The sequence below is a fragment of the Gymnogyps californianus genome, chromosome 1, assembly GCF_018139145.2.
Source record: "Gymnogyps californianus isolate 813 chromosome 1, ASM1813914v2, whole genome shotgun sequence".
Taxonomy (NCBI): Eukaryota; Metazoa; Chordata; class Aves; order Accipitriformes; family Cathartidae; genus Gymnogyps; species Gymnogyps californianus.
In genome coordinates, this window is record NC_059471.1 from 161,036,328 (window position 1) to 161,058,346 (window position 22,019).

The 22,019-nt window shown below is 50.7% G+C and overlaps 1 protein-coding gene across 1 annotated transcript; it reads right to left on the reverse strand.

Annotated features, from left to right (window-relative positions):
- Positions 1–11,350: 11,350 nt before the first annotated feature.
- MFNG (MFNG O-fucosylpeptide 3-beta-N-acetylglucosaminyltransferase) lies at positions 11,351–21,590 on the reverse strand. The gene is made up of 8 exons (XM_050915390.1): positions 21,252–21,590; positions 15,885–15,933; positions 15,246–15,348; positions 15,000–15,153; positions 14,445–14,530; positions 12,906–13,071; positions 12,275–12,360; positions 11,351–11,417 (listed from the first exon to the last, which is right to left on the reverse strand). The coding sequence occupies exons 1-8, from the start codon at positions 21,588–21,590 to the stop codon at positions 11,351–11,353; spliced, it is 1,050 nt and encodes a 349-aa protein (XP_050771347.1).
- Positions 21,591–22,019: the final 429 nt, after the last annotated feature.

Consider the following 22,019-nt stretch of genomic DNA (forward strand, 5'->3'; position numbering starts at 1 on the left):
TGCTATTGCTATCAGCAGAGGAGAGGAGAGAGCATGATTACAATCCAAGGAGTTCAGGTCCCTCTGTGGAGCTGGTCACTTTGTGCTTTGGTATTTAAGTCATTCAAGCAGGGATAACACTGACCTGACAGATAAGATGTGAGCTAATTAGCAGTGCTCTCTTCGAGCTCCTTCCAAGCTCAAGTGCTGCAGAAATGCGGAATACCAGGTCTGGTTACTGTTCAGGGCAATTGTTAGTTGGAAAGAGGTAATGGAAACTGGATTATCCAGGGAGATGGCTTGGCTTTGAGACTGGGGTGCTGTGTTGAGGTAGGTGGGGACCTATGAGGGAGAAAGGCAGTGAGGTGCTGGACATGCCAGTACCAAGGGGCCTGACGGAGCAGAGAGGAGTCCCAGATGAGCCCTGGAGGAGAGTCCCTGAGGAGAAACTTCCTCCCACATGTCATGGGTAGCCAGCTGAGCCCTGCGAGCACTTCCATCAGGAACTGCCTTCTATAAATACTACAAAACAGTGACAGCAAAAAAAAAAAAAACATATGCAGGGGAAGGAGGGTTTTTTTAAAGGACTAAACAAAGGTGTCCTGCAGCCTTAGCAAGTGGAACAGTTCTGTGTCCTGCACTGGAAGAAGACATTGAAATTGCTTAGACATGCAGTCCATCAAAAGACTTCAGCATGGGACTAACACATAGTGTAGCCACCCTCACTGGGACAGCTTGTGGTCTTGAAATGCCATGCATGGCAGCTCTCTGCCAGGGAGGGAGCTACGAGTGGATATCATTCTTCCTTGGCCTTCGTTAGAGTAATGTAAAAAGTAAGCTGATTAGTGTCCAAGATGGAGTAAAAACTTTCCTTTCCCTCAGCTTTTCGTTAAGCACTGCTGAGACCACTGCCCTCTCTCCCCCTCTGACAGTCATCTAAATGTTGAGCTACAGACAATGCGGAGCCAGCCTCTGCTCTTAACCCGAAGTGCTGGAAGAATCACAGGCCAGAAAAACTTTGTCTGGTAAAAATGTAAATGTCACTTTACAGAGGATAACTCCAGCTTGACAGAAAATCCATTGCCTCTTCCAAACAGTTTGTGAGCTCTTCTGGATGCCATGCTGTGGCTTGTTGAGCAAGCAAGGTGGAACACGACTGCTATTTTTCCAGACCCATCTACTCAATCTCCAACTGCTGCAGTCCATTTACCTGTGGATGGGCCTGTCACTGCCACAAGGGCTCCCATTTTAAAAGGCACCAAAAAAAAGTGAAAGGCAGCCAAGACCTCCTTCCTTTCTCCTCACTACTCAAATCCAGATGCCTAAGGTGTTGGCATGGATCCCATTTTCCATGGTTCCCTGGCTAAATCCCAACCAAAGTGGTGTCAAGCTGGGAGTTCCCCGGGCTCCTGAAAATGAAAATTATTTTCTGCAACTGAAATTGAGATCCCATTATCCCAAACTGGATCACTTCCAAGTAGCACTGAAGCCCTCAGCCTGTTTTCTTGCCCGCTAGGTACCAGCTCCTACCAAATGAGTCAATGCACATTACTGGTGTCCTGCAGCAGTGTTGGAGACCAGCTTCAGGGACATCTCAGGGTTTGCAAAGCTCCCAGGGGGAAGCCAGGGATGATTCCTGTGCCACCCAGACTGGACTCTGAGGAGAAGAGCAGAGAGATAGAAATCTGCACTGGATTCCTGGAACAAGCCCTGACTACAACTCTCTGCAAGTTTCTTCTTTCCCTCCCGGTCTCTATGGCCTTCTGCTCCATTCCTAGGCTGGTTGTTCTCTGTGGGCACAGACCATGAGGGAAACAAAACCAGAGTTCTTCTGAGATATGGGAAAAGTTTTTTATCAGAACCCTACCCAATACACCTATCCATCAGCCAGTGACTCCAACTGTCTCCCAGACTGCCTGTAGCTTTAATTCTTTCTCTGTGATTGCTTTCTGCCTCCACCTCCCTGAAAGTTCCTGCTCAGATCAGCTGGAAGGCAAGGGGCAGTATGTGAAACAGTTAAGTTCCCTGCAGAGGATGCCAAGTTCCATCAGCTGTAGCAGGGTCCCAAAAAACAAGCACATACTAGGTATTTTGCACCTGATCTCAACATGCAGAACTCCAGGGCAGAGAGGGCTCTCTGTCAAACTCACGGCACTGTGGAAATGACCACAGAGAAACAACCAGGAGAGGGAGTGAGAAAAAGAGCTACAAAAAGGAAAGCAGTAAAATACATACATTTGAGGGCAGCGGAAACATGAAGAGTAATGTGGAGATGCAGAGCAGCAGAAAGTGAGCAGGTGAAATGATATTCACAGAGAGCTGGCTATAGGGAAAGAAAGGGGGAGGGAGGCATATAGAGGGAAGAGCACAGATGCAAGGAAAGAGAACACAGGGCAGGGAAGAGAAGGGGGAAGTCAGACAGGGAGAAAGGGAGGGATCTGGAGGGATTGCCTGATGTCAAATCTGATAGAAAAGAGGATTTATCTGCAAAAAATAACCCAGATCTAAGCCACAGCTTCAGATCAGCTGCATACAGAGCCACAGCAGTGTGTATTTGTTCTTAAGCAAGACCAAAAAAGGGCTGGTGCAGGTTGCAAGCCAAAGCAGGGTCGTGCCATACCAGGAGGCTGCCCGCCAGCCTGGACCAAGACGAAGGGAAGGCAAGGCAAGGCAGAGGAAGACAAGACGAGGCAAGGGAGGGGAAGGCAAGGCAAGGGAGGGGAAGGCAAGACAAGGGAGAGGAAGGCAAAGAAAGGGAGGGGAAGGCAAAGAAAGGGAGGGGAAGGCAAAGAAAGGCAAGGCAGGGCCAGGCAAGGCAAGGCAGGGGCGCGGCGGGTCCGTCCCTGTCCAGGGTGCTGACCAGAGCCTGCCGCCTCCGAGCCCCGGGCCCCACAGCCCCTCTCCTCCTCCTGCCCCCTTCCCGGCACAGAGGGCAGGGGCCATTCGGGGCACTTCAAACAGTTACAAAAGCAGTGTACTTCCTGGAGTGAGCTGAGCAAGGGAAAAAGAAACACACAGTCAACTAGATGTAAAAGGTATTTTTCTCCTTCCTCCTGCCAATAATGTCAGCAGCAGGGCTGGACTCTCTAAGGGCAGGACTGGATGACTGGTAGTGAAGTGTGTGCCCATGGCTGGGCAGCTGAATGAACATAAGGCATCTCCAGAGCTGCATTTCTGACCTGTCTGGATAGGTCATTGTAAGGATCAGCCACCCTCTTAGCCTCTCTGTGAAGGACAGACCTCAATCCTCCTCAGGCTAGAATCTCAGTACTCCTAGCCTGTGTTGCCCTGGATGTGTCTGAGTGCTTGCTGTCCTCACTGCTGCTGGATCTCAGGCTCTCAGCATCCACACTGGAAGAGCAGAGATTGAGATGGGAGGATGGACTCAGCTATCCCACCTGCACCTGATCTGTCCAGATTGTATGACCAGGAATTGGCAGTTACACAAGTGCTGTGTGTGTTGCGCCACATTTGCCACCAGGAAGCTTTTGGTGAAGAGGTTTCTCTCCATGGCCTTGAGGCTTACAAAAGGCTTAGTCTGAAAAGTGGTCTTAAAACCATAGTCCACCCACAGGGTAGACAGGTGCTCTGTCTCCACAGCAGTTCAAGCCCCTACTGTGGACTGCCAGGTCATTTTGCAAGATGAAAGGGCTGGAAGGGAGCTGGCCTTCTCTGCCCTCAGCTCTGGTACGTGTCTCTGCCTCTTTCCAAACACATCCTGGCCTCACCAGGCCATTTTTGTTCCAGAGAATTGCAAATCAGCTGCCCCACAGAGGAGAAAGCAGTGCTGAAGAGCCTGACAGAGTTGCTCCATGGGCATCTACAAATCAGTGGTGGCACAGAGTTGCAAAACAAATCTGTCTTTCCGAGATCAAACTCGTACCAGCGCTTTGTTACCAGCAACCTGGTGTTCCAATCTGACACCAATAGTCTGGACCAGAACAACATGTTTTAAGAGTCGGTTGGAAAAACATCTGACCGAAGGGGTGTAAGGTGGCTGGCCCTGCTGCAGGACTAGATAGCCTCCCAATAGCTCGATAACACCACCTCCTTAACTCTCTGTGATTCTAATATGTGACCAAGTTAGAGTGCAAATTCTCCAATCACACAGACCCTTGTGTTACCAGACTAATAACAACACAAACATTTATTTCCAACACTGAAATCTTGCTCACACTTAACATGTAGCAGGAACCCATAGTGATTCCTGCCACAACCATATAACAGCAAGCACGACTTCATAATCACCATTCACCAGATCACTATGGAAGGCAAAATGCCCTTCAGGGATGCAGATGCGGGGCATCAGCTGGGTCCCAACTCCCCTGTCAACAGAGTAAATCAGGGAGCCTTTAATCAACTGGGCCTACATTTCATGGGGATGTGCTGCCTGCAAGCAAGCCAGTCCCATCTTTTGGGATGACTGAAGCAAGGAAAATGCACCAGAGAGAGTCAGAACAGAACAGCACAGTCCCAGGCCAGCCGGGATGAACTACCTGCCTTGTGGCATCTCCCCCAGTTCTGCTCTCCTTGGCTGTGCTGTGCCCAGCAGCTGGCTGGCTGAGTAGCCGTCCCTCTCCTGTGGGCCAGCGCCACGTGTCTAAGTTGGAACAGTATTCTCCAGTTCTAAGAAATTGGATTAAGGGTCAGAGAATACTGACTGTTATTTACCTTTGATTAAAACCAGCCCTCCTCCCCCCCGGGCCAGAGAGGCCAATGTTGCTGTTATTTACTCTGCTGCCAAACCTGGAGTTCAATCCCTGCCCTGTGGCACTCAATAAAAGCCAGTGCAGGGGGGAGGTGGTGGTGGTGTACGGCAGGCAAGCAGGCAGGGCTGTGTGGGTGGAAGGGGAGTGATTATCCAGGCCACTAAGTCCAGTTTGTTTATTTTGCAGTCAGGCTCTGGCTCAGCAAGGACAGGGGTGCTGGAGGTGCCTGCCCCTGTGGCTCGCAGCGCTGATGGGGATCCAGCCAGGGCGATCCCAAGCAAGCCCTGTTTGCCCCCAACACCTGTCTCTGGTCCTCTCCCCTCACCACATCCCCGCTTTCACACAGCTCTCCTTTTTCTTTACCTCCTTGTCTCTATCTCCCCTCAGGCTCCACCTTCACCCTCCTCTCCCCCTCCATGACCTCCCTGCCTCCCCTTTCTGCATTTTCCTCTCTTCCACTCCCCCTCCTTCCCACCCTCTCCTCCCACCTCCGTTTCTCATTCCCCTCATTCTCCTCCTTCCCTCTCCCCCCACCCTCCAAGCCGCTATTCCAGGACAATAGAGCAGATGGCAGGCTGTTTGTTTTATATGTCCCTTTGGAAAATCAGCTCAGCTGTTGAATCTGCAACTTTTGCTAAAAACAGACACCATCCAATGCTAGCTGAATGCTGGGGGAAAGGGAGGGGGATATGCAGGGGCCTTGCTCTCCCTACCAGCTGCACCGAGACCTTGTCTGTCTGCACCCCACACCATGTCTTTGGGAAACAGGACTGTCCGAGAGCCCAGAGAGGAGCGTTTTCCCCTGCACACTAGAAGAAACACCATCACAAGTGGAAAGAGCTTGGCCAGCTTCTGCAGTCAGTCTTGCTCTACCCAAAGCTGATGGCAATGTGGGAAAGGTGGGGCAGTGAGGAAGGGGCAGAGTCTTTTCAGCACATCCATCCTGCTCATTGCCCCACTCTGCTGCTTCTCTGATTGTTCATGAAAGCCAAGTTATGTGCAGTCTCCCCAGGCTGAAGACACACAGAAGAGTAGAGGTTGATGCTCTTTCCAAGCCCCACATCTTCTCCTATGCTACTGGGGTAGCCAAGAGTGAGACACCACAGGCCAGCATTGAGTGTGTGGGTAGGGGAAGACAGTCCTTGCCTTTTTATTTCCAGCTTTCCTCTCTTTTTATTGAAGCCCCAAGGTAGTGGTCCTCCAGCCAGCATTCATCAGTTGCCAAAACAGCCACGAACAGGATGTAGATTTTGTTCTGGTTCTTTCTCTTATCCAAACCACTTTCTTCATCCCTCACCTCTCCCTTCCCATGTGCTTATATCAGCCATTCTTCAGATCTGTTGCTTCACGGTATTTCTGGGTGGAGAGGGATCTTTGCTCCTGAATTCTGCTCCTCCCTGTCCCAAAGACCATCTTGTTCCCCCTGCTTAGATGTGACAATACTGTCTCATCAATCCTGTAAGCCCTCCCCTCCTTCCCTCCTTCCCCACCCTGTCTCTGCTTGTAAGTGCTTTGGGGTAGGCACCATTTTTCGCTCTATCCGGCACCAAGCACAAGCTGGCCTTGGCTCACAACTGGGGCTGCTGGATTCTCTGCCAGTGCAAATGCTGGATATTTCATGGCATATCCTCCACCTGATACACCGCGGCCAAAGGCACCAGCTGCAGATTCTCTCTGTGCCCCACTTCTGGGGGTGGGAAGGGGAAAGCAGGGCTTCAGAATAGCAGCATCTGTCCCCATCCAATTGCTCTGTTTAGTTGCACTTCTTTTTCCTATGTTGCTAAAATCAACACTGTCTTCTTCTCAAGCAGCGGCAGAAGGGTCAGGGCCAGCAAATCCATGTACAAAGCACTCAGTTTAATTTGTTCTCAAAGTTCACTATGAATCAGATGCAGCCCCCAGCAAAACCAAGGGAGGCTTGACCGAGGCACAGTCAGATGTAACATCTGAAGAGGCTCCTTAGCCTTGCAAAACCCTGGAAGGCAATTTAAACATGAGAGATAGGCAAGGAGCCCATTCTCAGGGTCTGTAATTAATCACATACAGTTCAAACAGGGAGAGAGATGAGTTCCCAGCTTTCTTGGAGTCCAAGCTGGATCAAACAGGGAGAGACAAAAATCTCAGGCTGTCAAGGAATAGCCTTAAAGAGGCAATGCCAGCTGAGCAACAACAGCTCAGCCCTGCGCTCCTTTAACCTCCCAGGTAATTGGGCAGAAAGTCTAGAGGAAAAATTCCTGCATCAGCTGGTGAGAACAGACACAGTTGCTTGTACATTTGTGATGCTGCTCTTCTTCCTGGCCTTGCTTATGTCTATGGTAACACTCGCATCCTCTTCAGTGGAGCCAAAAACCGAGCAGTATTTGGGACAGAAGAAAGCCCCAGTTAGTATGAGATCCCATCTCTGGCACCAGCTGCTAGCAGGTGCCTCGAGGAAGAACATGAGGATGGTCCATGCTTCTCTGTGCCCATGCAGTTACCGAATGGAGCAGTCACCCACCCTCCTTCACCTTCGCATCCACCCCAGAAGTGTGCTCAGGTGTGTAGAGCCCTGGTGGCCTGTGGTGCAAAAGGGCAAGCGAGCTGTCTTGTAGGGTTTTTGAGGGATTGAAGACAAAAGAAATTAAATAAATTAATGAAAAGAGCTGCTGATCCCACCCCTGGACTGTCTGAGGAGCCTGCATTGTAAGCAAGGGCAGAGGAAGTATAGAAATTAAGAGGCCAAATCTGCTGTAAGGAATTGAGTATAACTGTCAGACGAAAAGACATCAACTTACCTGTAGTGCTATTAAAAAAAAATAAATAAGAGGAGGTTTGGGGCCAACCAACCCGATCTCACCTCTTCCAAGGTGAACTCTGACTCACAGGCTGGCATCCTCTGTGGCACTGGTGGGCTACAATTGTCCCGATGACAAAAACAACCAGAGCTGGGGGTCCAGGCAACACCCCCCTTCCCGCTATTGCTGGGCAGCTCCCAAACAGCACTTTCAATGCACAGCTGAAGTTCCCATGCTCTCCTCCAAGGCCCCGCTTGGTGGTTTCTTTCCTTCCAATCTCCTTTCTTCCTGTTCCTATTTCTCACCTTTTGGCTTCTGTCTAATAAACTGCTTGTCTTTTGAAGGCTACATCTTTAGCAAGGGGCCTGAAGGCTGTGATCCAGGTACGAGTTGGGTAAATCCCACAGTGGCTTAGAAATCTGTTTTTCTTCAGCAGCAGAGCTGTTAAGAGGAGTTGGCACCAGAGACAGAAGCATTGTCTAGCATTGCTATTCTTCTCTCTCCCCTTCAAGTCTTTAGCAACAACTGCCGTTTCCCACCTATTTCAACTAACTTCTCTTTTCCCCCTAAAGAAAGGATAGTCATTAGCATTTTTTTGCACTGTCAAATAGGGGTTTCCTTATTAAAAATTCTTCACAGCTAAGGGGAAAGTGAAGAAAGGATATTGTTAACATGAAAGCCTCACTTAATACTTTACATTTCAAATACTGTAACTGCTTTTTTTCCCCTCCTTCTTTTTCTGAATCTTCAGTATACAGCTTAAACATCATTAATAGTGTTGGTTGCTATGGTGTTGGGCAGGCAGAGGTCTCTGTACTTGAAAACTTGAACTACACTTAATGTTGTACAACAGCAGGGTCATGCCAACACCTTTGACTTTGACCTCATTTTTCCCAGTAAAATATAAAGACCACATCTCTATCCCTTTTCATTATTGGGAGAGGGTTTTTTTCCTGCATGAGAAAAGGGAGCATGAGATAGAGAAAGGGAGAGAGAGATATAAAAAAAGAAAAAGAGAAAGGAAAAAAAAAATTAACAGACCCAGTGGAACCTTTCCAAAAACTTTAACTGTTACATCAGAAAATCATGAAGGAGAATAAAAAAAGACAGTCCCCTGAAAAGTTTCACGTGAGATTGTTTCTCATTTTCCCAAGCAGCTAAACATTTTAATAAACTAGGAAAATGAGACTGTAAAACCACAACATCTGACAGCAAGCCCCAGGGGCAGGAACCATTCCTGAAACTAATTTTAACTCAGGTTTTAACTTTAATCAGATTTCATGTGGTGAATGTCCCCTTAAGCTGTCTCTCTGTTCTTAGAGAAAACCTCGTTTCTTTTGTCAACTCCGAGAAGCTATTTTCTTTCCAGCACATTGTCGTCACAGGCATAAGAGGACTTTTCTGTCATTCGTTTCTCTACAGCCCAAAAGATGCTCTGCCCCAGACATCTTCTCATCTCTTCTTGGTTTCCTTATGAGACAAGACATTTTCCACAGAAGTGGCACTTAACTGCTCCAGCAACGAAGCCCAGTCTTAAACCAGTCCCCATGCAGCCACTCAAGGACTCAACCCAATTAACATCTGATCTTCAGCCATGCAAAAGGCACCAGGTCAATTCAGACCACCTGAGGTCAGGATCCAAAGCAGGCTTCCAGTTCCTCTGCTTTGCTTTTCCCCAGGGAAGTGAAGCTGCTGTACCAGTTTCTTCTCCTTCTCCGGGAATATGAATCACATTTTGCTTCGACTGTCACCAGGACATCTACAGATAGGACTGGCTTTTTAACTCAAAGTCTTGATTAACAACAGATGAAAGTTTGAATGGGGAAAAAAGAAGATATCTGGGTAGTGTAGATTTCTCTTGAAGATTCTCATTTCTTCTCTCAGAAGCATTTTTCATCTTCTGGTTGAATTCAAACCAAACCATTTGCCCTGTGGGGCAGGACTTCTTTATGCTGCACCTGCCTTCCAATAGTTGGGTGTCTCTGTTTTGAGCCGCATGGTTCCTAGGTTCGCGTAGCTGTGTGAGCCAAGTGCTTTGCACGACTCAAGGAATGGTCATTGGCATCAGCTAGCCCCTGTCCCTGCTCAGGATGAATTTCCAGTTCAAAGGCATGTTGTGCAAGAGAGGAAAGCAGGGCTCTGCTGCTTCACAAGCTGGTTAAATGCCGATAAGAATGACCAGTATGGAAAACAGCTCTACAGGCTCCTGCTTTCTGCTTCTCCAGAAATTAAAGTGCTCGTTCATTTCTAGATCCTCCTTTGCAGAGGTGGAAGGTCTTTCTGATGCCTTTCCTTTAAACCTTGTGTGTGCTGTGTAGGAGATGCTGGTGCTTGGGGGGGTGGGAGGAGGCAACAGGGTGGCCAGTTTTTAAAATGGTAGAGGCACAGTGATAGTCGCCCTTGGCTCTTCCAGCCCACCAGCAGCAGGCTTAGTCACATCAGCAGCATCAAAGCTGAGCAGCTCTTCGGAGAAAGGGCATTTGTCCTTTCATCTGGAGATTACAGGAATCTTTCACAGATCCCAGCAGTGTGTTTTGAAACGCTCTTTAAAGTGAAATACCTGTTTGTGGCACCACCTGCCATTTAAAACAGCCTCTTTGCCTTCCAGCTTTCCCTGCAACACTCTCCCTCAGCCATTTAACCATGTGTACAAGGACAAAATATTGCCAAAATTCATTCCCCAGCAAGCAGAATTGCCCGTCTTTCATGCCAGGCTCTGTACTGAGAAAAGGACTCTCCACAAACATGCCAGAAAGCTTGTAACCTATTTGGGCCTGCTCCTTCCCCCTATGGCGCTCAGCAGGGACAGCAGGAAGGCAGAAAACTGCTCTTAGCATCTGGAGGAAAGAAACGCAGAGATAAAAAGCTCTTTGCCTTGCTGTTTCCATTCCTTCATGACTTAATTTTTTTGGTCGGGGCACAGAGAAGATTATAAAGCTGTAACCTCTAATCCGCTCCTGAGCGCTCCTTCTCCTTCTCTTCCTTTCTCCTCTCTTTCAGCCTGTTCTAATCTTTTATGTCTCCTCTCTCACAGGTAGGAGTTGGAGTCTAATCTCAGACGACAGGTTGGTAATTAGAGCAAGAGATTATCCTGACCCCGTATCAAGAAGGTAAAAAAAGAGGAGTAATGCTGGGCCATACAAGATCAAGCCTTCAATGTTCAGTGCAGGAACCATCCTCATCTTGGTCTGTCTCCTCCTGGCTCCCCCATCCCACCCCCTCTCCTTTGTACCGGCAGAGGGGGGAATTCCTGATTCTTTGTACTTCCTGCTCATCTCCCCTCTGCAGAGCAAGGACTACGCTTTTCCAGCACTCATTCAGCACAGAAATGGTCACATTTTCCATTTCTATAGACCTTGACTAAGCAGAGACTCAGCCAAGGGTCTGTGGCCGGGAAGAGTGGGCGGTGGGGAAAGCACAGGCAGATATGGAGGAAGAGGGCCTGCTCAGAGAGGCTGGAGCCACAACACACTATCGGCCATCCTCAGTTGGGCACTGGTTACCCATACCCAGGGCCTTTCCAGTCCAGCAAAATGAATCCACAGCAAGGAGCACCAGCAGGTCCCCATCTCTACCCAGATGCCCAGCAGTCACTATCCAGTCCTTGATCCGCTCAGGAAGGCATACTGCTCCCATCCCTTGCACATATCCCAGCACAGATGGGAAGCCCATCCATGTGTCCAGCCCATGTTATCTGTCTTTGGGACAGATCTTGTCTCTTGTCCTGTGTCACCGGTATTCAGCACAGACCAAAAAAGCCATCACACAGCCCCAAGACCACCACAGAAAAGGGGAAATTGGGAGCACCGAGCTTCTTCAGTGTCCCACCCCCTACATGCACAAGGTGAATGGATGTCACCAGGACCCACTGTAGCTGTGGCTCAGGCATCACCAGCCAACAGCCTGCAGGCACCAGGAGGTGTCGGGATAGAGATGGCAGTGGAGTGATCGAAACCTGCTGGGGAGAGAGCGAAGGAAGGTCGGGTGTCAGTTTTTACACCAGCGTACAGCTGGAGAATGGAAGACCTCTCCCTCATGTCCCGTCCCACATCAGACACCCACCCTGCACTACAGAGCTCCAGGACTGATTGTTCACCTCAAGATGTCTTTTCTCAGCAAAGCTAAGCAGCCAAGCCTCCCTCCAACACCTGAATCCAGCTCTGGCCCATGTAGCCCAAGCCCATGGCTCACCCTGATCACAGGCAGGGAGATGGGCACTGCACCAGCCTCCGCTACATGGTTCTGTTGATGCTCTTTTCGTCTCCTAGCTGCTTCCCACCCCTGCTATCTCCAGCCAGGAGCTTCCTACCCATGCTCTGCAAATAAAAACTTCAGGTTTGTTCACTCAAAGTGGAGAAGGTAAATCAAAGAACACTTTTGTTTGCAGTCAGCCTGAAGTGAACCTTTTTCTTTTTTCCCTCCAGTTTTCTCAGCAAAACAAAAAATGAAAAAGCAAGCAGAATTTCCTTTGCTGAGTTTAAAAGAATATTTCTGTTCCTGTCCCAGAGGTAAAAGGTTAGCTTGTTCAGTATCAAAATGTAAAATAAATGGCAATACTTTTGGCTCAGGAATTGTCCAAATAAAATGTTTTGATACTCCTTTTCTTCCCACTCATCCAAAAAGGTTTGCAACGTTTGTAAGCGTTCACAAACAGCTTAATGCTGATGGGCCCCTCACCCAATAAGCCATGTGACTGCAAGGTTACTGTCCCTCACTCTAGACCTCCTGCTCTCCATTTGGCTGCCTCCCCCTCCCAGCCTATCGTCTGAGGGCTCACACGGCAGCAACACCCAGAGCACTCATGCCCCGTACCTTGAGGGATCCTCTTGGGGTGAGAAGGGGCCGCTGAGTTCAATAACATTGAGCTTGTTCTCAAAGACACCGTAGCTGAGGGTGACCTGCAAAGAGGGGTGGTGAGAAAGGAGCAGGGAGGATGAGGTGAGTTCAGGAGCAAGAAACCTGCTTTGGGTGACAGAATTTCCTATTCTGGTTCCTTCTCTGCTGGCTTGGCCTCTGCCTTCCACGCCTCTCCTGTCTTCCTTCCCATGATGGTCCACTGTGCTAGTCCTTTGCCTCTCCAAGCGCAGTACACCCCTTGTTATCTCCCCACGCAAGGCAGACATGGTGCCATGCCAAAGCCCCGTCCCCAATCAATCATCATTTCTGCTTGTCCTTGTGCCACATTCCCCCAGGGATGCCCTCAATCCTCCCATCACCCCGCCATACATGAGCTCCCCACCACTGACCCCAGGGGCCCTGTGACTGGCATCTGTGCTGCAGGCAACATCTGCTCCTTATTTCAAAGAAGCATTTGTCAGGAAAGCCTCCCCAAAAGAAATACGATTGATTCAATCCACGTCAGTGCCACCAATGGAGCAATGTGCCTGTAAAATCTCCTCCTCTTCCTCACACACCTCCCTCTTGCTCCATTTCCCCTCCTCACCTGCTGCGTGAGCCGAGATGGGGGGATGAGCTGCAGGTTCTCCAGGTGGGAGTGGAAGAGCGCATTGGGCAGCAGCTGCCCACCGACTTTGCACTCAATGATGTAACCCACAGTGCAGTCATCCGGTAGGCGAATGAGCTCTGAAGTGCTCAGGAAGTTCCGGCCACTGGAAGAGAATAGGGCTGCGTGGGTTAGGAAAAGGGTAAGGGGGGATATAGGCATCCACTTGGGTGGGAGATAAATGAAAGACTTAACTGAAAACCAGAGTAAATCTTGGAACTAGGCAAGAAATCCCTGAGTTCCACCTGCAAAGATTTGGGAATGTGTTTGCTCTTTGACCACTCCCAGCCATGCTGTCCCACCAACTGTTGGGTGCTGTCCCTGATACGTATCCAGCTCCTCGGTGAGCTGATGCAGAGAGCTGGCAGGCTTTGCCAAGTCACTTTTCCACCTGTTTGGTGAGCTGCGCTGAGTCCCTGAGGGGTCAGACAAGCCAGGACAAGAGAAACAGTGGGACCACATGGCCAGGACCAGGAGGAAGAAGAAACAGGACAGTCTTCTGCAGCTTGAATAAGCCATCCATGGCCCCACTGTAATGTAACACCACACACTTGGCCATCCTTTGATGACAGGCTAAACCCAATTTTAAGGCTCCTGTAACTGGAAGCAGCCGCACAGCATGAAGCACTGTCTACTGTAACACCCCTCAGCTAGTTCAAATGTGTTTTAAGCATTTTAACACAGTAGTGGCAGACTTTATGCCAGGTTAGGCATTATCTATCCATGCCACTTTCATTTTACCCTAGATCACAGATGATCCTCCTGTCTGGGTCTACCATAAAATACGTATCATGGGCTTCAGCTAAACCAGCCACCTGGTGTGGATTGGATCTGTCTTTCTGGGTATGAACAGATCTGGTTAAGGCTAGCACAGCCATTGCCTATCAGTGTATGTGCATATAGCCTGTGATACAACCTACAGCATCATGGAAAACATCATCTTCTTGTAGGCTGGGCTAACACAAGACCCCAGGACCTACCTCTGTTCTGCATGCACCAAGCTCAGGAAATGACAGTGGCCACTGTAAGAAGCTGAAGAGGGTTTGGCATAGGGGAATGGGAAATTAGCTCAGGCAGAAGGTACAGGAGGTTGGAAAGAGGCAGATTAAAGGGAGAGGAGATAGGCAGACAGGGAAAGCACTTAGCAAAAGAGTCAGAGAAAGCTGAAAGGGATGGGAAGGAGTGTGGGGGAATAACCAAGAGCTGAAAGTAGTTGGGGAGAGGGAAGTATGTCATCCTATGATCATGTTTGCTGACGTGCCTGCTCTTGCCTCTTTTTAATCAGGAGGCAGACCCACCCACTACATCCTTCCTCCAGTCCACGTGCTTGCAGATGTCTAGCATGTGGCACTCTGCGCCCTTGCAAACATCCTTGCAAACACCACATAAACAAATCCAGATCTGACACTGCCAGGAATTAATGTGTGGCCATGTTCCTCATCCCCAAAGCCTCCCATACTCACCAGCTGCACAGCTCACCTGGCCCACGGCACCATCTTGCTTGCCAGCTTGTGGCTGATGCAGAACCCAGCCCCTCCCGTGGCAAACCAGAAGTGCACAGATTTCTGGAGAGAAACAGCAGAGAAAATCAATGGCAGAGGCTCAGACGATACCATACTCCCTGAGATGGGAATGCTGGAACCCAGCTTTGATGCCAGGATAAACACAGCCCTATTGTCACCCCAGACCCCTGACTGCTGCCCAGAAGAAGGACTTGCCAGCAGTACAGCATGGATTTTGACCTCCTCATATTTGGAGCGGCCAAGTTCCTGCTGGCAGCAGCAGGTGGGCTGCCCAAGGCAGGCTTATCTCCTGGCAGACAGGTACTCAAAGGCGCAGCAGCAACGTGGGACTCTTCCCCTAGGTAGATCAGATTGAGTCAACACCTACAACCATGTTCAGACAAGAGTGGCGAGTTTTCAGCTGTTGCCTGTTGCTCTTGGGACCTGTCTCTCCTTGGGGTACACCTACAGCCAATGAGCCAGAGCACTAAAAACAACCCATCGGCCCCCGCACCACCACCACTGGCTGTACCGTCTGGTTGTTTGGCAGCGTTTCGGAGGCCCGGATGGGTCGGTTCAGGCTGGGTTTCCCCAGGTAAACGTCCCACGTCGCAGAGTAGGAGGACAAGAGCTTCAGGAGGGCCCGAGGGTTCAGGTAATTGTCGTCATCCAAATGGCAAAACCAGCTGGGGGGATAGGGGAACGAAGACACAAGAGGTTTGTGGTAAGGAGGGTGCCTCTTGCTCTCAGGGGTCTCCCCGCGGCAGCCCTGCCTCACCTCCGGCCGCTGGCCAGGAAGGCATCGAACTCGGCAGCCATCTTGCAGGAGAGGGCCAAGTGGCTGTGCTCAGCAGAACAGTTGGTGAAGATGGCGTGGTCACCTGCCGGGAGAGAGAAAGCTGTGGCTCAGGGCCGGGCCACTTCGCACAGTCACAGGGAGGACCTCTGGGCGAGAGGGAAGGGGTTTGTTCACAGCCAACCTCCTCACAGCCCCCAAACAGGCACCCGAGCCCACGGTGAGGTGGGCTCTATCCTTCCCCGTGCCCGGAGATGAAACCTGGAGAAAGCCAAGCATCTTGGCCAAGACTAGGACACCTGCCAACCGCACTTCCACCCTGCCCACTGCCAGCCAGGGTGCGGGGGCTGAAGGGCTCTCTCATGGGCTGCTTCCATCCACGTATGCTTTAAGGCAGGCAGCACCCTGCCTCCAGCTGGCTGCATGCCCTGGGGTTAGCCAACTAAACCAAATCATCACCGCTGCAGCTTGGGGTCCTTCCACGGGACATGGTGAGGGGCGTGCTTCAAGAGGCAGAGCTGGCGTAGGAGAGCCAGCCTTCGTGCCGGACACCCTCCCAAGGCCGTGGCGGTTCAGAGGCTGAAGGTGGGGGGGAGGTGGTGTTATAGGACAGGTTGTTACCCATTCTTCTTTTCAGGGCATCATCTTCTTCATCGGTGAAGACGTAGGTCTGGGGAAATGAGGAAAGGAGGTTACTCTCAGGGCTGGAGCTGGTGCTGCTCCTGGCCACCCACCCCTTTCTCCCCGCAGCTGGACATGCTTGCCGTGGTCACCCCACTCCATCCTCTGCTGCCATGCCCGCCTCCCAGGCAGCAGTTGAGCAGAGGGATGGCCGCGCTCCCCCTTCCTGCATGGCACAATCGTCAGCGCTTGTGTGGCTTCATTTCCACCCACCACCACCACCTTGGGAACAGGGAGAAGGGGACCCGTGACACCGAGTGAGGGGGTGAGGGAGCCCTGGCTTAGGTGTCAGCGGTAGAAAAACGAAAGCACTGTGGTTGAATGACGCTCGGGTTAAAAGGAGAACATCTGTTTGTGTGTTAAGCGTGCACAGCCCCCTGCCACTTCCCGCCTCCTCCTCCTCTTCCTCCACCCCCAGGCCTCTCTAATCCCCCTTGCTGCCATTATGTGGCACATCTCCCCCTCTTCAGGGCCAGGCAGGGATCAGGGCTGGTGGAGAAAAGCTTTCCTCAGGCAGAAAATGAGCTTTCATGAAATCAAAAAGGAGTCACGAGCCATAAACAGTCTCTCCACCAGCTGCCCACAGGCTGGTTAAACGCAGCACCTGGGCAGGAACAAAGGGGACAAGGCAGGCAGACAACAGCTCCAGGAGCCGTCATTGCTCCCAAAGGCTCTGACGAGGAGACAAAAGTCTCTGTGTCTCCCCACACCCACCCAGCATTTGGGAGATACACCCCCATCAGGAAGACACGCAAGAGAAATGTTCTGCACATGAAAAGAAGGCAATGAAGGACACTCAGAGACCACCTGGCTCGAGCAGAGACAGCAGGACAGTTTCATGATCTCAAATGTACGTGCTACAGCAACTTGGTGAATTACCCTCCAACAACTGAGCTGCAGCAATGGGCCATGCACACATTCCTACCCCACCCCACTGGTAAAGTCTCTTAGTTAAAACCACTTTCAAGGTGATCACGGGACAAGAAGCAATTAGCTAAGTCTCAGGTAAAGGAGCCACTGTGGGTCAGGGGACCATATCACAACCTTCAGGCAAGGCAGGGATTGTCAGTGGCACGGGATTTCCCTCCCCAGCGTGTCAGAGCCAGAAATTTCCACTATGACAAACATTTCATCTTAAGAAAAAAAAATTCTGAAACCGTTGAAACTTTCTGACATTTTCAGAAAAACCAGAAACATTGTTGCTGGAAATGACTTGGTTACAGATATAAAACTGAGTAGAAATCATATGTCTAATAAACATCATATCTGATTGACTTAATAGGAATCTGCATCTTTTCCCAGATTTTCTACTTGTGAAAATATTCCGAGGTTCCCACTTTCCTCTTGATGCAAGGTGAGAAATGTTTTTTTGCAGACATCCAAAATGTTTCTGTGGGAACCCAAGGACGAAGGAACATTGTCAACACAGGGAACACCAGACTGTCCAAAATAACTGGAAAAAGGGGGCTATGAGTGTGAGGACTAGGCAAATCTGATTTCTCTGGCTCTCCCAAACTCTGATCTCCATGGCACACCTGGCTACAATACTCCAGAGGTGCTGGAGTATGTGCCCTGGCTCTGTCCTGAAGGAGATCACAATAGCACAGGCAGCTGCCTGCATCCTTGTCTCTCCATTGCTCACGCCCCTGAGAGTGGGCAACGTGGAACAGCAGCTGCTGCCAGCATCCGAGTGACTGCCGCCACATGTCCCTCAGCAAAGCCACACGCAATGGCTGGGATGGGGGAGAGAGAGAAGGGCCCCGGCTAAAAACCTGCCTGGAGACCATTTGGTGCAGTTACGCAGGTCTTTCTCAAGGAGACAGCAGCCACTGTTGTCCATACTAATGGAGTCTGGAAGACATTCAGAAGGTCTCTCTGGCCATGCCAGACCTACTCTCCCTGCTGGGGACGTGTGAGCAGAGGATAACCTGGTGTCACTTGTGTCCCTGCAGGCAAATGGAGTAAACAGAAGCAGCCTCCCCATCATATCCACCCTCCTGTTCTCCACCAGACCATCTATGGGGCCACGCAGGATCTCCCATCGTGGTGCCTCAGCGCACTGAGACTGGGCCAGGATGGCTGTCAACGCTACTGCGGGGCAGCCGATTCGGGTCTCAGGAGGGATGCAGCGTGGGAAGCATCCCTCCATTCTGGAGTGGAGAAGATGGCTGGGTGAGAAAGGATGTCTGCTGGACGGCAGTGCAAGCAGTCATATGGAGCCACCAGTGTCAAATGGCTTTGCCTGGCAGCTCTCCATGAACATAAGAGCCCATGCAACAGAGAAACACTAGACTTTGAGACATCCTCACCCCAAACTGGGAAAGTAGCCTAGCAAGGAAAAACTAGGAAAAGGGAATAAAGATGTAGAATCTGACAACACAGGGCCATGTTCATCTCCCAGGCTCCCAGGGTATCCCTTCTCTGGGAAGAAACCCCATCCAAAATGCAAACACCTCAGCAGGGTTATTGTTGTGTCCTGCCCAGAGAACAGATTCAAAATCTATGGTGTGTTCACAACACTGAAAATGTGAAAGCCAGTTCAGGATGGGTCATTCAAAGGTTTCATTTCAATCAGCTGGATGTCTGGGTTTTGGAAAGGAAGGGAGGTGCTAGAATTAGTTTACATTACCAAACAAAATGCCGTTTCAGACCAGAAACCTAGACTTATCTCCACCAAAACTACTGGGGCCAAGAATGTAAGCCACTCCAAGATGCTGCCCAGCCTAAACAATCATCAGAACTGACACTTCTGTTTAGACAAAACCTTTTCTGAGGAAGAGGCCTTTCGCTGAAATGACTTCCACATCAAGCTCCAGTGGAAAGTTTGTCGTGGGTGAGTTCTCAAGAGGCAGAGCATGGTCCAGTGAAGAGTGCCCACCTCGCACTTCCCCTTCCCCGCCTCCCACCAGCTGCATATCTTCTCTTCTGTTTAAACAGTGCAGTTTCAGGGAAAATGTCACTCTCTCTTATTGTCTACCCCGACAGAGTCCAACATCGAGGACTTTTAATTTGGCTCCCATACAGTCTGTCCTAGCCATAAAAACCACAGCTGTTCCTGCCTCCTGTTACTGTCACCTAAGCCTGACCTGTGAGGTCTGGGTTGCTTCCTCCGGGAGGACACCATGCAGGTAATCAGCTCTGAAACCAGGCTTGGCATCAGCAGCATGGCCAGCTGCTAAAATTTCCCCGATGGCCACCTGCAGAGAAGGACCCACTGAATCGATCTCCAGCCATGAGTAAGGGCGAGTGAGACAGCAAGACGGTGGGTCAGGCCTAGGAGGAGGCTGTCCCTGCACATCAGGGCTTCTGAGACCTGGATCTCTCTGAGACTGGCTCTTAACGCCTATGTCTCTCTATAAAGACTCAATAATAGGAGGTCTGGTGCCCTGGCCCTGGCCCCACAACAATTAAATGTCCTTTGCAAATTGAGAGCTCTCTTTTTTTTGCTAAGTGAGGTTTCTTTATTGTCAATTTTTCAAAACTAACCCTTTCCCCTACCTCCAAAAAACCACTCCAGCAGCAGTATACTTAAAAAAAAAAAAAAAAAAAGGCTTTTGACTTTCATGTATTTCTCTTTACCCCCCTCCCTGCCCCTGCTCCCCTGCCCTCAAGGTCATTTAGTAAAAAAAGCAGAAGAAAAACATGGAAAATTGAGGAGGGGGGAGGAAAACACTGAGCTTGCAACAAAAACTGATAACAATGAAAAAACACTGTTTAAAAATGACTGACACTCCCACTCTACCCTTCCTTCCTATTCTCCTGCTCAGTCTGTGAAGCTTTCCTAGAGGCTGGCAGCAGCATGGAAAATTCAACACCTCTTCCCAGGTTTGGACATCATTTGCCTGCCAAACAGAGAGGGTCAGATGAATCTGGGGAGCTAGTATCTAATTCCTGTCATCAGTGGAATGGCCAGGCACCTGTTTGTCAAACGCGCGAGGAGGGAAAGGTGAGCTGCTCCTTAAAAACCCACTCCAAAAGCCCCAGTCACAATATCTTAATGCCAGTGCAGGCATGTGGTTGGGTCTGGTTTCTCCAAAGAGCTGCTGGGCTGAGGTTGGACCGAGAGGAGAAGTGCATCTGGAGGAGGAAGTAGGGCATCTCAGATGCTGAGAGGGACACGCAGACAGGAGAGGAAGCGTGCTCAAAATAGGACAGGGCTTCCTGTGACGACCGCAGCAGACCAGACAGTTGCAGTACCATGAAGTGGAAAACCACCCTTACCCAGAAAACCCTGCATTGCTTCAAGCGCTCTCCTACCCAATACCTCCGCCCCCGTCCCCCTTCCTCGCTGAGGCCTGAATTTGTCTTCTACGTGCCCGTCACACACAGGCAGAGGCAAAAAAACCCACCCTTTGAGGGAAACCACAGGATTTCTTCTTTCTTGAGGAGCAGCTCTGCAAGGGAGGGAGACAAGTACCCAGGCTCTGGGGAGTACATCTGCCCACCAGTAAGCCAGTCTGCACAGCACCACCAACGTGGTGCCCCACATCAGTTCCTCTAACAGGAAGGAAACTCTCCAAACTCTGCTTTAGCAAAGGGTGGAAACATCAGACCTCCAGTTAAAAAAAAAATTTAAAAAATCAAATATGCACCCACATCACTTCAAGATCATGCACGTGAGGGGATCTGCCCAAGAAAGCAAGGCATGGACTGTGCTGATGTGCTGGGGAGCGAACAGGGCTGCAAACACCCCTCCTGTACTCCAGGAGGTCCTCCAGGTCGTCCTGGCTCGCTCTCCTGCCCGCTAGACCACACCATCCCGGGGCGAATGGTGCCCAGGCGCAATGCAGGCATCCTGATGGAGGGCCAGGGGGAGCCACTCAGCTTGAAACCTAGCAAACTGATGGCACTAGGAGGTAGAAAACCAACATTTCACATAGACCCAGGACGGTCTGTGCTCTCAGTCTGGTGTGGCCCAGGCAGTCTGCGGCCCCCAGTGTTACTGGTTAAAAAAAGGAAATTAAATCCCTTCCACCTCAAGCTGAAAGAGTCAGGCTTAGATTAGGGGCAGGTGATGCCTGCTAAGAGCACTTATCCTCCCAGCCTTCATGGCAAGAGCCCACACAAGCTCTTCATCCTTTCTGCCAGCCTTTCCCATGAAGCAGCTACCCATGAAATATTTTGCTGCGTAGCATTCCCCTTTCAACGTGAACAACAGAAGCGAGAATTAGGGAAAATGAGGCAAAGTACTGGGTGGGACTGCAGTGCCCAGCCTCCTCTTCCTTTGGCCTTTATCCCCCTCCACCGACACCCTGTCCCTGCCCCGTTACCAAACACCCCCTCTCTAGTCCGAATCCACACGCTCACCTGCTCTCTGGCCCGGGATATCCACGTGTCCAGGAGCAGCTCCATCCTGCTCTGGTGAAATCTCTTGGTTGTCTTCACAGCTATGAAAATGTCCCCAAGCGTCAGGCTTCCCTCAGTCCTATATCCCTCTGGAGGATGGACTTGTAGGTCCTTCTGCCCCCTGCCACCGCCTCCCTCTGGGCTCGCTTTGCTCCGTTGCACTGGCTTCTCTGAAATCCCCTCCCTGAGCCCTGGGTACCGAGCTGTTTCCTGACCCCCATGGTGCCGCACGGAGAGGAGAGCCACGCTGACAAGGAAGACCGCGGCTCCAGAGAGACCATGGATGAGCCGACGGCCCATGGCTCCCAAATTGTTCCCGCCGCAGCCAGTATCCTATTGGACAAGGACAACCTCTGCCTGTACCTCCACGTGAAGCTGTCCACTCTTCTCGAAGCTTCCGAAGGAGCAGGACCAGCCGAGAGCGAGGTCTGAATAGGATGTGGCCAAGGAATAGGGTGGCTGAAGACCAGAAAGCCAAAGAGACAGCAGCCCCGGAGGATACCAGTGAAGCCGTGGGGAATTTTCACAGAGCAAGAGGGCTCGATGACCCAGCGAGGCAGGGACACGTGATGGGAAGATACTCCGAGGCGTCTAGCAGGTGGCTGGCACAGCCTGCCAAGAGAAAAGCGAGCATCCCCACTCCCGGCGGAGGGGCCGAGGGTCCCAGGCTGGGGGTCGAGGGGGCGGCAAAGGAGATCAGAGCCATCGGTGGGGAGTCTGGACCGAAGG

Coding starts and splice junctions, on each gene's coding strand:
- MFNG (XM_050915390.1), bottom strand. CDS start 21,590: ATGGGCCGTCGGCTCATCCATGGTCTCTCTGGAGCCGCGGTCTTCCTT. Junction 15,934..21,251: donor TATCCCGGGCCAGAGAGCAG/GTGAGCGTGTGG, acceptor TCATTTCCCCAG/ACCTACGTCTTCACCGATGA. Junction 13,072..14,444: donor AAGATGGTGCCGTGGGCCAG/GTGAGCTGTGCA, acceptor ATTCTCTTCCAG/TGGCCGGAACTTCCTGAGCA.